This window comes from Capricornis sumatraensis, chromosome 1, assembly GCF_032405125.1.
Source record: "Capricornis sumatraensis isolate serow.1 chromosome 1, serow.2, whole genome shotgun sequence".
Taxonomy (NCBI): domain Eukaryota; kingdom Metazoa; phylum Chordata; class Mammalia; order Artiodactyla; family Bovidae; genus Capricornis; species Capricornis sumatraensis.
The window spans coordinates 176,875,690-176,892,143 of NC_091069.1; the positions used below are offsets into that span (position 1 = coordinate 176,875,690).

Here is a 16,454-nt window from a genome sequence, read left to right on the forward strand (position 1 = left end):
TGTGTGTGTGTGAAAGAGAAAGAGGGAGGGAGAGGGAATTACTGGAATTACTTTGGAATGACCAAAGTTAGCAGAAGTAATGTTACCAAACCAGCAAGAACCTGGAGAAAATTCTCCAAGTATTTAAGATTCAAAGGTGTGTATATGTGAGATGAAGACACCACATATTTCATAAAGACAAAGGTGGTGGGGACTAAACAAGACAGCCTGTCTAAAGTCACCTGTGACTCAGCGCATACTCAGAAGGCAAAAACGCAAGGCCACGATGAGGACAACAGCAGACGGAACTTTTCTGATTATAGACTTTAACTGAAGCCTCTGCCTCGGCCTGTCCTTCCCTCCTTCGTCCCTTGTGAGGGGGACCAGCCACCAGTCAGCAGAAAGCAGTGGATGGTAACTAATCCCATGGGTGCACCCCAAATTCCAATGAGTGGGCATGTTTTTGGTATCAATAAATAAGTACATTGGTATATCCTCTCAGTGATCAATTATGTGTCACCCTGGTCATTAAAAGCTGCTTTCCTCAGGCCCAGAGGGAGTTTTTGGCAGGTTCCTGAGAGCAGGGAAGGCTGGGCAGGGGTATCTGTGTCCAAACCTCTGCCCAAACAGCTTCCTTTCAACCCTCAGTGCCCACTGAGAGTGTCTCAGCTGCCTGCCACCAATCAGAGGTGAGGATGAGTGGTCTGCTCCTTCTTCTCTGCCTGCAACCCTGAAGAAGAGCCCATCAGTTCTTTATTTCAGGTGTATAGTGACAGAATCACAGAGCCAGGAAGTTGATGGAAACGTGCAGCTGTGTCCTTGATCTAAGCCTGTTCTTCCCAGGCGCCATCCTCCTTTGCCATGACACCCTCTCTCTACATGCACAGCATCCCAGCTGTTTTGACCAGGTTGCCAGATAAAATATAGGACAGCCGGTTAAAGTAGAATTTCAGATAAACAATGAATGCTTTTTAAAATATATGGATGTCCCAAATAGTTCACAGGCGTTTTATGCTGAAACGTCATTTGTAAATAATTCAAATTTAACTGGGCTTCCTGTAATTTTATTGCTATATCTGGCAACCCTATTTTTAATGCCTCCTCTCCTATCAGTGTCCCCACTTCTTCCCTTTTCCAGGTCTGTGAGTTTCCTTCTGCTGTGGCAAACCCCCAAGCTTCTCTTAGGCTTTGGACAAAGCTGCTGCTTCTGACAGGATCATCCATCATGCACATTCTATCTTTCTGCTCCTTCTTCATCTCTCAGTGGGAGAAGTTTGATGTCTGAACATGGATGAGAGGAGGAAAGACTTTAGGTCTAGGTGCCTTGCTCCCTATTTCCACTTTGCTTTTGTTTTATAAAGTTTCCTCTTAGCAGGTTTGATGACATAAAGTAGCTATAACAATCATGTCTTGATGTATTTAAAATGAATATCTAGCAAGGATATCACATGGAACTCTGCTCAATGTTATGGGGCAGTCCTGATGGGAGGGGAGTTTGGGGGAGAATGGATACATGTATATGTATAGCTGAGTTCACTATTCATCTGAAACTATCACAACATTGCTTGTTAGTCAGCTATACCTCATTACGAAATAAGAAGTTTAAAAAGGTAAAAAAAAAAAGAAGAAAGAAACCACTAACCTAAAGGGCTTTTCAGGTGCCCCTAGTGGAAGATCCCCTGGAGAAGGAAATGGGAACCCACTCCAGTACTCTTGCCTGGAGAATCCCATGGAGGGAGGAGCCTGGTAGGCTACAGTCCATGAGGTCACAAAGAGTCGGACACGACTGAGAGACTTCACTTTCACTTTCTGGTGGTAAAGAACCCACCTTCCAATGCAGGAGACATAAGATCGGATTCAATTCCTGGGTTGGGAAGATCCCCTGGAGGAGGGCATGGCAACTCTCCAGCATTCTTGCCTGGAGAATCCCATGAACAGAGAAGCCTGGCAGGGCTACGGTCCATGGGGTTGCAAAGAGTCGGACATGACTGAAGCAACTTAGCACGCAACCCAAAGATCGCTATGGGACAGATTCTGCCCAAAGTGGCAGTGACACATTGGAAAATACTGTGCTGTTTCTCTAATGTTTACATGGCCTCAGAGATTTCAAAAGAAATGTTTTATGCATAAAATAACATCATAAAAGAAAAGCCTGCTACTTGAGAGTTTCCCTTTAATGGAAAGATTTTTTTCATGCCCATAAACATTTGATGCCTGCATTTGTTAGGGAGAAAAGGAGAGGATGACTTCCCTTTTGCATGTAGAGTCGAGATTCACAGAGATCATGAAAGTGAAAGTCGCTCAGTTGTGTCTGACTCTTTGCAACCCCATGAACTAAACAGTTCATGGAATTCTCCAGGCCAGAATACTGGAGCGGGTAGCCTTTCCCTTCTCCAGGGGATCAAAAGTACAGAGAGTTCCCATATAGCCCAGGGATCAAGCCCAGGTCTCCCCAATTGCAGGTGGATTCTTTACCAGCTGAGCCACAAGAGAAGCCCAAGAATACTGGAGTGGGTAGCAGAGATCATATAACTTGTTTAAATGAAGATAGCAAAAATGCTATAGTTTCCCTGATTAAATTAGCACTCCACTGACATTTAAAGCTTTATCTACTGTTTCAGGTACGTTTCTTTTTATGTGGCTTTGGGTGTGTGTTTATATTTTAATTCTAGGGAGTGACTTGTTATTATCATTTTGAAAAGTCCAGTGGTTCCTAGATTAAATGAAACAGATTTTTTCAAGGGAGGGCTGGAAACAAAACAACAAAACAATCATGCCTTGCACAGCACTGTTCAATCCATCAGTCAAGGGTCCTCACTGGGTTTAGGATGAGATGTAACTTTTGTACCTTAAGCTAAAGGAGAGCCTTCCTCCTCTCTCTGCATGTCCCTGCCCCCCACCCACCTCAAGTCACACTATAAAGTCCTCATCGCATAGCTTGGGACTGCAGCAGTCAGGGCATCGCAGTCTCACCAGTCCATCACGCTTAAATCATCCCTCCCTCTTTGTTTCACATTCCCTTCTTTCTAACAGCTAGACCACACCCCACCCCCAACCTATTTCTCTTCTGTATGTGCTTAGTTCTTTTATTTGAATTTTTACTGTTTTTTAGTTAATAAATTTTATTTTAGAGTAGTTTTATGTTCATAGTAAAAATGAGCCAGAAGTACAGAGAGTTCCCATATAGCCCCTTCCCCCAACACCTTACAATCTCCACCATTGACATCCCCCATCAGAGTGCATTTGTTATAATTGATGAACTTATGATGACATAATATTAGCACCCAAAGTCCATTGTTTATGTTAACATTCACTCTTGGTGTTGTATATTTTATGGGTTTTGACAAATGTATTATAACATGCATTTGCCATCGCAGTAATGTACAGAGTAATTTTCCTGCCCTAAATATCCTCTGTGCTCTGCTGATTCATCCTTGCCTCCCTCTTAAGTCCCTGGACACCACTGATTTTTTTTTTTTTAACCAATGCCATAGTTTTGCCTTATCCAGAACATCATATCTTTGAAATCATAAGGTATGTAAACTTTCCTTCATGTCTTCTCATGGCTTAATAGCTTATATCTTTTTAATGCTGAATAGTATTTCATTGTCTCAAGTATCATAGTTCATTTATCTATTCATATACCATTTCGTAGACTGCAGCCATGAAATTAAAAGACGCTTCCTCCTTGAAAGAAAAGCTATGACCAACCTAGACAACATATTAAAAAGCAGAGACACTACTTTACCAACAAAGGTCCGTCCAGTCAAAGCTATGGTTTTTTTCAGTAGTCATGTATGGATGTGAGAGTTGGAATATAAAGAAAGCTGAGCACTGAAGAACCAATGCGTTTGAACTGTGGTGTTGGAGAAGACTCTTGAGAGTCCCTTGGACTCCAAGGAGATCCAACCAGTCCATCCTAAAAGAAATCAGTCCTGAATATTCATTGGAAGGACTGATGCTGAAGCTGAAACTCCAATACTTTGGTCACCTGATGAGAAGAACTGACTCACTGGAAAAGACCCTGGTACTGGGAAAGATTGAAGGCAGGAGGAGAAGGGGATGACAAAGGATGAGATGGTTGGATGGCATCACTGACTCGATGGACATGAGTTTGAGCAACCTCTGGGAGTTGGTGATGGACAGGGAAGCGTGGTGTGTTGCAGTCCATGGGGTCGCAAAGAGTCAGACACGACTGAGTGACTGAACTGAACTGAACTGAACTGATACCAAAAGACAATTTTGTGGCTTCCAAATTTTGTAATTATGAATAAAGTTACCGTAAACATATGTGTATAGGTTTTTGTAGTGGATGTAAGTTTTCAGTTCATTTGGGTAAATACCAAGGAGTGCAGCTGCTGGATCATATGGTGAGAGTATGTTTAGTTCTGTAAGAAACTGTCAAACTGTCTTCCAAGGTGGCTGCACAATTTTACAATTCCCCAAAGCGGTGAATGAGAATCCCTTTTGCTCCACATCCTTACGGCATTTGGTGTTGTCGGTGTTCTGGATCTTGGCCATTCTCATGGATGTGTGTTGTGTAGTCGCTCAGCCATGTCTGACTCTTGTGACCTCATGGACTATAGCCTGCCAGGCTCCTCTGTCCATGGGATTTCCTGGGCAAGAATACTGGAATGGGTTGCCATTTCCTTCTCCAGGGGATCTTTCCAACCCAGGGATCAAACCCACATCTCCTGCACTGGCAACAGGATTCTTTACCACTGAGCCACCACGGAAGCCTCTCGTGTGGAGTGGAATCTTATTGTCTTAATTTACAGTTTTCTAATGATGTGTGATGTTGAACAGCTTTTCATAGCTTACTTGCTATCCATGTATTTTATTCAGTGAGGTCTATGCTCAGGTCTTTTGCCTATTTTTTAATCAGATTGCTTTCTTGTTCCTGAGTTTTAAGAGTTCTTTGTATATTTTGGGTGACAGTTATTTATCAGATGTTATCTTTTGAAATATTTTGCCCAGTCTGTGGCTTGCCTTCTCATTCTTTTGATATTGTCACAGAAGTTTTTAATTTTAATGAAGTCCAGCTTATTAATTCTTTCTTTCATGGATCATGCCTTTGGTGCTATACCTGAAAAATTATCACCATACTCAAAGTCATCTAGGTTTTCTCCTATGTTAACTTCCAGGAGTTTTATAGCTCTGTGTTTGACATTATGTCTTGATCCATTTTGAGTTAATTTTTGTCAAGGGTGTAAAGTCTGTGTCTAGATTCACAGTTTTGCATGTGAATATTCAGTTGTTCCAGTACCATTTGTTTAAAAAGCTGTCTTGTGTCATTGTATTGCCTTTGCTCCTTAATCAAAGATCAGCTGACTATATTCATGTGAGTCCATTTGTAGGGTTTTTTATTCTCTTCCATTGATTTGTTTGTCTGATCCTTTAATAATAGCACACTGTCTTGATTACTGTAGTTTATAAAGTACTTAGCTTAAAAGTCATGAAGTTGAGTAATACAGGTCCTCTGTTCTTGTCCTTCAATATTGAATGGGCTATTCTAGGTCTTTTGCCTCTCCACAGAAACTGTAGAATCAGTTTGTCATTATAGAAAATCTTGCTGGGGGGGTTTTGATTGGGATTGCATTGAATCTGTAGATTGAGCTGAGAAGCACTATTAAGAACTTCTTGACAATATTGAGTCTTCCAATTCATGGACATGGAATATCACTCCATTTATTTAGTTCTATGATATCTTCCATCAGTTTTTATAGTTTTCCATATATAGATGTTGTACATATTTTATTGGGCTTCCCTAGTGGCTCAGTGATAAAGAATCTGCCTGTCAATGCAGGAGATGCGGGTTTCATCCTTGGATTGGGCGGATTCACTGGAGAAGGAAATGACAACCCACTCCAGTACTCTCACCTGGGACATCCCATGGACAGAGGAGCCTGGTGAGCTACAGACTATGGGGTCACAAAAGAGTCAGACACAACTCAATGACTAAAACAACAACAACATATTTAGTTAGATTTATACCTAAGTATTTAACTCTATTGGTTGCTAATGTACATGGTAATGTGCTTTTAATTTCAAATTCTGTTTGTTCATTGTTGGTATATAGGAAAATAATTGACTTTTGTGCATCTTGTATCCTACAATCTTGTTATAGTTAATAGTTTTAGAAGATTAAAAAAGAATTCTTTCAAATTTTCTACATAGACAATCATGTCATTTATGAACAACAATAGTTTCATTTCTTCCTTTCCAATCTGTATACCTTAAAATTTTTTTGTGTGTGCCTTACTGAATTAGGACTTGCAGTACAATGTTGAAAAGTAGTGGTAAGAGGGGGACAGTTCAGTTCAGTCACTCAGTTGTGTCCGACTCTTTGCAACCCCGTGGACAGCAACACACCAGGCCTCCCTGTCCGTCACCAACTCCAGGAGCTTGCTCAAACTCATGTCCATCTAGTTGGTGATGCCATCCAACCATCTTATCCTCTGTTATCCCCTTTTCCTCCTGCCTTCAATCTTTTCCAGCATCAGGGACTTTTCCAGTGAGTCAGTTCTTCGCATCAGGTGGCCAAAGTATTGGAGTTTCAGTTTCAATATCAGTCCTTCCAGTGAATATTCAGGACTGATTTCTTTTAGGATGGACTGGTTGGATCTCCTTGGAGTCCAAGGGACTCTCAAGAGTCTTCTCCAACACCACAGTTCAAACACATTGGTTCTTCAGTGCTCAGCTTTCTTTATATTCCAACTCTCACATCCACACATGACTACTGGAAAAACCATAGCTTTGACTAGATGGACCTTTGTTGGCCAAGTAGTATCTCTGCTTTTTAATATGTTGTCTAGGTTGGTCATAGCTTTTCTTCAAGGATCAAGCATTTTTTAATTTCATGGCTGCAGTCACCATCTGCAGTGATTTGGGACATTCTTGCCTTAGAGGCAAGAGAAGCTAGAGGAGGCCATCCTTGTCTTATTTCAGATCTTAGCTGAAAAGTTTTGAGTTTCTCAGCATTAAGCTTGATGTTAGCTGTAGGATTTTTTGGAGAGAAAGAGAAAGAAGGTTTTATCAAGCTAAGGAAGTTCCCCTCTATTCCTAGTCTGCTGAGAGTTTTGGTCATAAAATGGTGTTATGCTGTGTGCTGCGCTGTGCTAAGTCACTTCAGTTGTGTCCGACTCTGCGAGACCCCATGGACTATAGCCCGCTAGGTTCCTCTGTCCATGAGATTCTCCAGGCAAGAATACTGGAGTGGGTTGCCCTGCCCTTCTCCAGGGGATCTTCCCGACCCAGGGATGGATCCTACACCTCTTATGCCTGCCATGTTGGCAGGCGGGTTCTTTACCTCTTGAGCCACCTGGGAAGTCCATAAAAAGATGGTGAATTTTGTTGAATGCTTTTTCTGCATCTATGGATATGATCATTTTTCTTTCTTTCTCAGTCTTTTGACATGATAAATTACATTATTTAAAAATGTCTAACCAGCCTTGCAGACCTGGGATAAATGCCACTCAGTTGTGGTGTATAATACTTTTATTCATAGTTGGATCTGATTTGCTAATATTTTGTTGAGAATTTTACTTCTATGTTTATGAGAGATAGATGTATAGTTTTATTTTCTTCTGATGGATTTTTCTGGTTTTATTATTAGGAAAATGCTGATCTTACAGAATGAGTTAGGAAGACTTCCTCTGCTTCAATCTTCTGAAAGAGATTATAGAGTTGGTAGAATTTCTTCCTGAAAAGTTAGATAGATTTCACCAGTGAACCCATTTGAGCTATGTGCTTAATTCTTGTTTTCTTTTGTTGACTGCACCATGCAACATACAAGATCTTAGTTCCCAATCAAGGATTGAATCCATGCCCCTTCTAGTGGAGGTAGCAGAAGTGCAGAGTCCTAACCACTGGACTACTAGGAAATTCCAGTGTGCTTAATTCTTGACACATGAATGCTGTGACTAAATGAATGTGATTCTATATGGAGACTTGATTAAACTATGGGGCAATTGAAGGTAAAACAACAGCCTTGTACATATTGGCAGGAGCTTCATCTGCTGGGAGAAGTCATTCTCTAATGAAAAGCAGTTTGGAGCCTCTGCTTAGATCAGAGATCAAGCTTCTCTGGGAACTTCCTTCAACATCACTCACACACATCTACAAGTCTGAGCTTGAACATCAAGTTAGTATCATGTGATCACCTTTTATACCCTATGGCTACACTTGATTGGATCAGGGATGGACAACTGACATAAGCTGGACCAATCAGATTCTCTCTCTCTTTACGGGTTTGGGATAAGACCAAAAGGCAACTATCTAGTTTCTGCAGAGTTGGAACTGAGGTGCTCTAGACACAGGAGGTGTGGACCAGTTGTTTCTGGAGTTGTTCTGTCAGATATGGATAAAATTTTGCCTGCTAAGAGAGAAGGAAGGGGGTGGAAATTGATCAGGTTCCTGGGAACAAGCAGAATGAAGCTAAGGAACTTTGGGATGGAGCAGCTCAAAAGCTCTGACTGGGGCCCAGGAAAGGGCAAAGAAAGTGTATCATGGGTTTGGGACCTTAGATCTAAGGATGGAGTGGCTCCTGGAAAGGGAGCTGTCATGATTCAATCCTTCCTCCAGGGAACATAGTCAGCAGCAGACCAGAAAGGCAGGGAGGGGTCCTCAGAGAGTTGGGGATACTCCCTTTTGGGATATCTCCACCATCCTCCTCAGAGGGCCAGGCCTTGACTTGTGTTTTGGGGAGGGGAAGAAAGTGATATGGAAGCTGAAGAAAAGATCCAAATCTGGGCTGGAGCAACCCAACTTCCCAACATGGAGTAACTGAGGGCTGAAGCAGGACTGAGTTCAGTTGACCTCTGCTCCCTCCACCCTCTGTGCCAAGACCTTCAGCCACCAAAGGAAAATCATGAATGAAACCCATGACTTTGGAAACACAAAAAGCCAGAAGGATTTTATTTAAATAGGCTTTAATTAGAAGTGAACTGGAGAGTTTTGTATGCAAATGTATTTTGGTTTTTAATTTAGAGCCATCACCTCATCAACTCTGATATGTGACTGCTGTGTTTCAGTAGGTTGGTGTCCTCTCTGTGGGTAGGTCTGCGTGAGAACCCATCTATTTATATAGTAGATCTTTATGACCTCTTTCTGTCAGCCTCTGTGTCTTCTGTACTGACAAGGTGTGCTCTTGACTTTATTATTCATTCCCATTAACCATTCTTGAAGAATAATGAATCATCATCAGTCATCTTCCTTTTTCCAATATCCCAAAAGCACGATGCCTGAAAGTGTGTTCAGGTGAGGCTGGGGTGGGTCCGGAGGTATCCTAGGCCACAGCCGCCCGTGTTCGTGTTCGGGACGAGGCCTCAGCTCTCGGAGTCCAGCGGGTAGGAGAAACGGGCCAAGGAGCCCCGGAAACGCAGGATCACAAACACAGCGACCCCCAGCAGCAAGATGGCGCTCAGGGTCCCGAAGAGGATCCCGAAGAAGGCTCTGAGTTTCATGCTCAGTTGCTCACAGCGCTTGCCCCAAGGCGTGTAGATGGAGGAGGGCACACAGCTGGGGATAGAGAAGGGGGACCCGGTTAGCAGGGGAGGAGGCCAGCGCTGATCCTCCCCATCCCTCCTCTCCTGCCAAGGAGGAGGTTTTCCAGGCAGGCTGCGCCCCCCTCTAGGGGACGGGTGGAGTCAGCCCTGCTGCCCAGCTGATGGAAGACCACTGGGCAACCCAGGCAGCCGTGGGGTGAATTCACAGACGGTCCATTCCACCTGGACCGCCCGGAGGGGGCGGGGCTGGCCGCAGGTGAGCATGCGCAGACAAAAACCCAGCCCTGCCCCTAGCCCTCCATGGACCGGATGCGGAGCGGGCTGGGTGTATCTGCAAGTGGGGACAAGCGAAGACGCTCTTGTGATAAGAGGGCCCGGGTGGTGCTGCCCTTCTCCTTAGTAGGCCTTTGGTTCAGCGCACTCCCCTCACTACTGGTGATGAAGTAACAGGACAAAGGGCTCCAGTTTGAGAGGACCACCTTGAGTGGTAATCTTAAGGAGGGCCGGGTCTAGACCCAAGACAGAGGGTTCCGTTTCTACCAGGAGATAGCAGGCTGTCCACCCAAGAAGTAAAATCATGTGTAAGGGTTTGGCTTTGGAGCCCGGATCCTGCTACTTAACTTACTGGGTTTCTTATCCTCTCTAAGCTGCAGTTTTCTCATCTTTAAAATGGGCAGAATACCTCCCTGGCCCCCAGTAGCTGGTCTGAGTTGCAGAGGTAATATACTATCTTTATTCTCCACCCAGCATGGGCACTCACACATTTTTTTCCATCTCCCCTTTTCTCTGATCCCTGTTCTCTCAATGGCAAAGGGGATCGTCCTAATTTTCAGACACCATGAGGTACCTGCAGCGGGGCCCATCTGGCAGGTGCTGGCACTGGCCTCCGTGCTTACAGTAGCCCTGACTGCAGGGGGACACGCAGGTGAAGCCATCCTGGGGGCTGCAGACCAGGCGGTAGTCCTTGTAGCCATTGCATTGCAAGTAAGTTGCCAGCATGCTTACATTCACTGTCGGGTAAGACACAAGTGAACATGGAAAACAACTGATTAACTGCAAGCCTATACCTTTTTGATGAATAATTGCATGTTCAGGCACTTATCCTGAGACATAATTGGAAACCACAGAAAAACTACATATGTTCATGAAGGTTCAGAGCAGCATGGTTTATAAGAGCAGCAATGCTTCATGAGAGTGGTTTTGTTGCTGCTGCTGCTACTGCTGCTGCTAAGTCGCTTCAGTCGTGTCTGACTCTGTGAGACCCCGTAGACGGCAGCCCATGAGGCTCCCCCGTCCCTGGGATTCTCCAGGCAAGAACACTGGAGTGGGTTGCCATTTCCTTCTCCAATGCATGAAAGTGAAAAGTGAAAGTGAAGTTGCTCAGTCGTGTCTGACTCTTAGCGACCCCATGGACTGCGGCCCACCAGGCTCTTCCATCCATGGGATTTTCCAGGCAAGAGTGCTGGAGTGGGGTGCCATTGCCTTCTCCGTGGTTTTGTTAAACAAAGCATATTGTGCAACTGGTAAGCTCCAGATATGCATCGGTTAAGAGCATATGCTGTGAAGTCAGCCAGACTGAACTGATACTCAAACTCTACTGCTAACTAGTTGTGTGATTTAGGAGAAATTTCTTAACTCTTTCAACATCAGTTTCCTTATTTTTAAAAGGAAACTACCTTGCTTAGATGTTTAAATGTGATAATATATGCAGAGTACTCAGTAGGTACCTGACACAGTAACCCTCAATAAATGGTCACTATTAGTATAAAATTCTGTTTAAAATATAGCACGTATGTTATAAAATATCAAATGAACTGTGTATACAATAGACAAGGCATTCAGCTCAGTTCAGTTGCTCAGTCGTGTCCGACTCTTTGTGATCCCATGAACCGCAGCACACCAGGCCTCCCTGTCCATCACCAACTGCCAGAGTCTATCCAAACCCATGTCCATTGAGTCGGTGATGCCATCCAACCATCACGTTCACAATTATTTGAGTAACGGGGAAGTTATCAAACATTAGGCATGACTTGATCCTTTTATCGTAAAAAAAATAAATTGATATGTGTGAAGATTCCTATGCATACAAGAAAGTTCAAAAGAATATGCGCAAAATGGGTTTGTCTCTGGGGTTTGGAATTAGGGGTGATTTTTTTTTTCTTTTTGTTAATCTGTTTCCTGAAGTTTCTATAACACATTGTACTTGTATTGTAAAAATTGTGGGGGTTTTGTTTGTTTTTGCTACTAAAAGTCAATCCCCCATCCGCAAACACACATACACACACACATAGCAGTTTGGAGGATTTCAAATTTTTGCCGCTGGGAGGGAGGAGGCTTAGCCTGGATTCTAGAAGAAGCTCTTGTTTGATCCAAGTAACAGCAGCTTCTGTTGGGTTTGGCATAGTCCCTGCCAGTTTCTGCCTGACTTCAAAAATTAGGGTGAGCTATTTCTTTCCTTCTCTGGCAAGTTTGCCAACCTATCTTATTCCTGTTCCAGCATAATTAGGGGCTGTCAGAGTTGAAAGAGACCTCGGAAATCCCATCTCATTTTCCAGGTGGGGGTACTGAGACCTGGATTGGGGATGGCTTTTGCAGAGGGTCACGCTTTTTTAGGAAGGGAGTCTCTGCCCATGGGCCAGGTCTCCGGCTTTCAACTTACTGTCTCCAGTTGGGGGGCAGAGGCAGAAAGAATGTCTTTGTTTATGTTTATAAAGTGCAATGGCCTTTTAACCAAATCATTAACAGTTTTAGAGAGAGAAAAACCTTGGCAGTGATGGAAAGCAGCAGCTGGGGATTATACACACGGGGACTCACCAAGCAGTACTTTGTGCTCCTGTTCTTAAATCTAGAAGGCTAGTGGGTAAAATGTTCACAATTTTTCTCAAAAATTACAAACAACAACAACAACAAAACCTAAATTGACTTGCTTCTTATCTGTGGCCCACTGCAGAATACATTTCAGCTATGGGTTTGTGTGGGCTGCAGACCTGTGACAGGCTCTCACTGCCTACCTCCCTGTCACCTCATCCCAGGAGCTATCCCCCAGATAGTACTCTTGAGCCATCGCACTGTATACATCCTTCCTGGAGATGGAGTGGAAGGCCACATTGTTCCTGGGCCCCCCACTTCTCTCCCCCCTCATCTGGGGAGCCGGGGGTAAGAACGCCTTCACCACTGCGTCCAGCAGCCGGTTGTTCAGGAAGTCAATGACAGGGCCCTCAGGGCGGTACTGGAACTCAGAGATGATGTTCCAGTGGTGAAGGGAGCTTCCTGAGGCTGGTGCTGTTGAAGGTTTACTGTATGGGAGGGGCACAGTGAGGGGCCGAGAGGAGAGGAGTCTGGAGGAGGACCCAGGACCAGGCAGAGACAGTCCCGCTTATGTTTTATCCACTTGTCTGTTCCAGAGAAAGGCCCACAATTCCAGGTTCTTCAGTCTATAGGCCACCTAGGGCAGAGATGGGGGTTGGGTGGGGAGTGGACGCAAGGGTGAGGCCCAGTCCACAGAGGAGACCCTTCCCACTTCAATGAACTTATTCATCCCTGTCTCTCTCTCTCTCTCTCTTTTTTTTTTCTGTGGAGCCTCTCAGCTTTCAGGAATTCAGTTCCCTGACCAGGGATTGAACCCAGGTCACGGTGTGAAAACTCATAATCCTAACCACTAGGCCACCAGGGAACTCCCTATTTCCTTCTTTGAATATGAGGACACTGGACTACCAGAATGTTTCTCATCATTTCTTCATCCCCGCACCCCAGCTTAGTCTGGTGACTGGCACACATCCCTGCTTAATAGAAATTTGTTGGTGAGTGAAGGACTTTCAATGAATAGCCCCTAACTTGCCTCTAATTCTTGACTTACCCATTCATTCTCTCCCCACCTGTATAATGAACATCGATTATATTTAGCCAGACCTAGACCTAGGGGACAGTCAGGTGCACGGGATATCGGTATGATTTAGGAACAATCCATTCTCAAAGGCCATAGTGTGGCTCAGTAGACAAATGTCAACAGATTTTACCAGAGTGTAGAGTGCTGTAGTAGTAATAGCAGCAGTAATAATTATTTGGATAATCTTTTTTAACACATTGTGTTCTAGGCACTGAACTGAGCACTTTACATAATCATTTAAACCTTCATACAAACTATTGACCTAAGTACTATCATCATTTCTATTTTTACAGATGGAAGATCAAATAATTTGTCTAATCATTATACCTGCTCTAGTGAGTGGTAGTACCAGGATTTGAGCCCAGAAACGGCACCCCACTCCAGTGTTCTTGCCTGGAGAATCCCAGGGATGGGGGAGCCTGGTGGGCTGCCGTCTCTGGGGTCGCTCAGAGTCGGACACGACTGAAGTGACTTAGCAGCAGCAGAAGGATTCTATATGGGCTTCCCTGGTGGCTTAGCGGTAAAGAATCCGTCTGTCAATGCAGGAGACCCAGGTTCGATCTTTGGGTTGGGAAGATCCTCTGGAGAAGGGCATGGCGACCCACTCCAGCATTCTTGCCTGGAGAATCCCATGGACAGAGGAGCCTGGCAGGCTGCAGTCCACAGGGTCGCACAGAGTCGGACACGATGGAAGTAACCGAGCAGCAGTGGCAGCAGGACTCGAGAGCCTCAGTAACAACTACTGTGCCTGAGCCTGTGACTGGGCAATGGGCTAGGGCATGGGAGCCACGAAGAGAACGTCCCTCAGGGAAGTCAAGGAAGGTTTCCTGGATGTGAAATGCCCTCTCTGTTTCTTCCATATAATATCCAAGTGCAGGTCCTAAGGGATGCCCAGAAGGAGAGGCTGTGTTGACCCAGTCACCTTGGACTCTATTTGTTGAGAGTTGGCCATTCCACCCCACTTGGAAATCTTCATCCTGGGCCTTCCTGCCTTCTTCACCCTCAGCCTTCCCTGGAGCAAGGCGCTCCTGCCTCCTCTGGCAGTAGAATCCAGATGGATGTTGAGACTCAGAAGGCACAAGCCAGGGCTAAAACCTTGCCTGAACCTGCCAAGGCTCGCCCCCCACCCAGAGCTGGCCTGCAGCACTGACCGAGGCGTTGACATCTGCTTGGGAGGCATTTTTGTCTTCAGTGAGAGAAAGCTGGATGATCCTTAAAGGAAGCTCTGGAGATGGGAAAAGCAGATTCATAGTCGCCTCACAGGTTTACCTAGCCCAGAGAGACCACCCTATCCTACACTGACAAAAGGTCCCAGAAGAGGCGGCCAAGTCTGCTGACCCTCACCCTAGTGCACCCTGGACGACGGTCAAGGTTCCCCTGACTTGTGTTGAGCTGTGAGGTCACCTTCGATCTTTCCTCAGCAGACCGGCCGGCGATTCCTGCTGTGACAGTCGCCGCCCACGAGCTCCCATAGCCTACAATCTACCACCACCTGAGGGAAATCTGGAGCTCTGTCTTGTGGGTTTGAAGGATTTAGCCTGGCCCCTGGAGTCCCCCAACTTCACCCAAGGCAAGAGAAGTGGGGATGGCAGAGGATCTGGTCTTAACCTTGATGGACGGTTGGAGTGAAATTGTTCCCAGCCAGGAAGCAGCGGGCGTCGGTGAAGGCTGAGGGGCAGGTGCAGACGGGCTGGCAGCCCAGAGTGTGGGAGACGGAGCAGAGGCCGTTGTTGTAGCAGTATTCCTCAGGGCAGGACTTGTCTGACAGAGGAAGGGTTTCTCCAGAGCTGCAGGGGGAGCCGAGAGGTCAGCAGCGCCACACCAGGCACCACCGGGCGGGCCCCAGCCCAGGGAAAGCTGTTCCCAGGACAGGCTAGGTTTCTTTCTCGCAAAGCCCGTTTAAACTATGTTCTGTTTGTGGGCCACTCTGAACTCCAAACTGTCCTTCTTTTTCCAGACATTTCTTTGCCAGGCAGCCCTTTTTTTCTCTGCTAGGTAGGGGTTCTCTCATGTCCGCTGAGGGAATGGAGTGTTTATCAGACCCTCCCCATCAGGAAAGGGCCCTCTTCCAGGAAAGCCCACCAGCCTGTTTTCTTCACTTCTGTCCCCTTTTCTGCATTTATGAGGCTGTGGTTTTACCCTCTCTGGTCTCTGCTCTGAATATGTAGTGGTCTCCAGATTTCACTGGGGTGCTTCAAGGGCTTAGTGGACGCCTCTCCGTGATGTCCCCAGTGACTCTGGTGGCTCAGAGGTCAAGGGACAGATGGCGGGAGGAGGACTCAAAGGGAAGATGAGGCACCCATGCTGCCAGACTCCCACAGCAGCCCCTGCCCCCAGGTGTCCTGAGACCCTGGGCCTGGCATATCTGAAAATCCCCAGGAGCCTGAGGGCCCGCCGCCACTGGCTTCTGGTTCCCCGGATGCTGCTGGAAGTCTCCTCCCCTCTCCAGGCTTCAGTCTCTTGCCCTGGGTTTCTCCCAACAGTGCCTCAGGGCTGCTCTGCTCTGACCCCTCCCCCAGGCTTGTACAACCTCTTCTCCTTCAGCTTCACACCTACAATACCCACCTCACCTCCTTACCATACCTACCTGCACTGAACATTCTAAAGCCTCACTGGAAAGTGGGAAGAAATGGTTTGCCCAGCTGTGTTAGGCCCTCCCTCGAGACATCACCTGTCCCCAGAACTTCCTGCCAAGGCCTTGTTCCCAGCTCACATGCACAGTGACGTCCATCCCCAGTCAGGTTCGGGGGGCAGGCCTTGCAGCCCTTCCCAGGAATGCACTTCACATTCGGGAAGCACTGCTCGTCACAGGGGTCTTTGGAGTAATTGCAGCAGCGGCCGAAGGTATTCCCATCGCACTTGCAGTCCGCTGCCTAGAATGGGTTGCTGATCACTGGGCGGCCAAGGAGCTGGACCATTAACGGTTTCTGGCGTGTTGCTGTAACCCACCCTGTTGGTCTGAAAACCTATGGATCCCAAGTCCTTGTCTTAATTATGTCGGTATCCAATGACCACCTTCTCGAACAGGCCCTGGGCCCACCCGACCCTGTCAAGGACAGACTGTCCTCCAGGCCGTGCGGCCT

General features: G+C 46.0%; 1 protein-coding gene across 1 annotated transcript in view; it reads right to left on the minus strand.

The window, feature by feature from the left end:
- Positions 1-9,305: 9,305 nt before the first annotated feature.
- Positions 9,306-16,454, minus strand: part of MUC4 (mucin 4, cell surface associated) — a 47,791-nt gene continuing 40,642 nt past the window's right edge. The window contains 8 exon segments of the mRNA XM_068968527.1: positions 9,306-9,498; positions 10,333-10,502; positions 12,550-12,781; positions 12,854-12,930; positions 14,523-14,596; positions 14,980-15,132; positions 15,135-15,158; positions 16,085-16,244. Of these exon segments, the coding sequence (XP_068824628.1) occupies positions 9,306-9,498; positions 10,333-10,502; positions 12,550-12,781; positions 12,854-12,930; positions 14,523-14,596; positions 14,980-15,132; positions 15,135-15,158; positions 16,085-16,244 (1,083 nt within the window).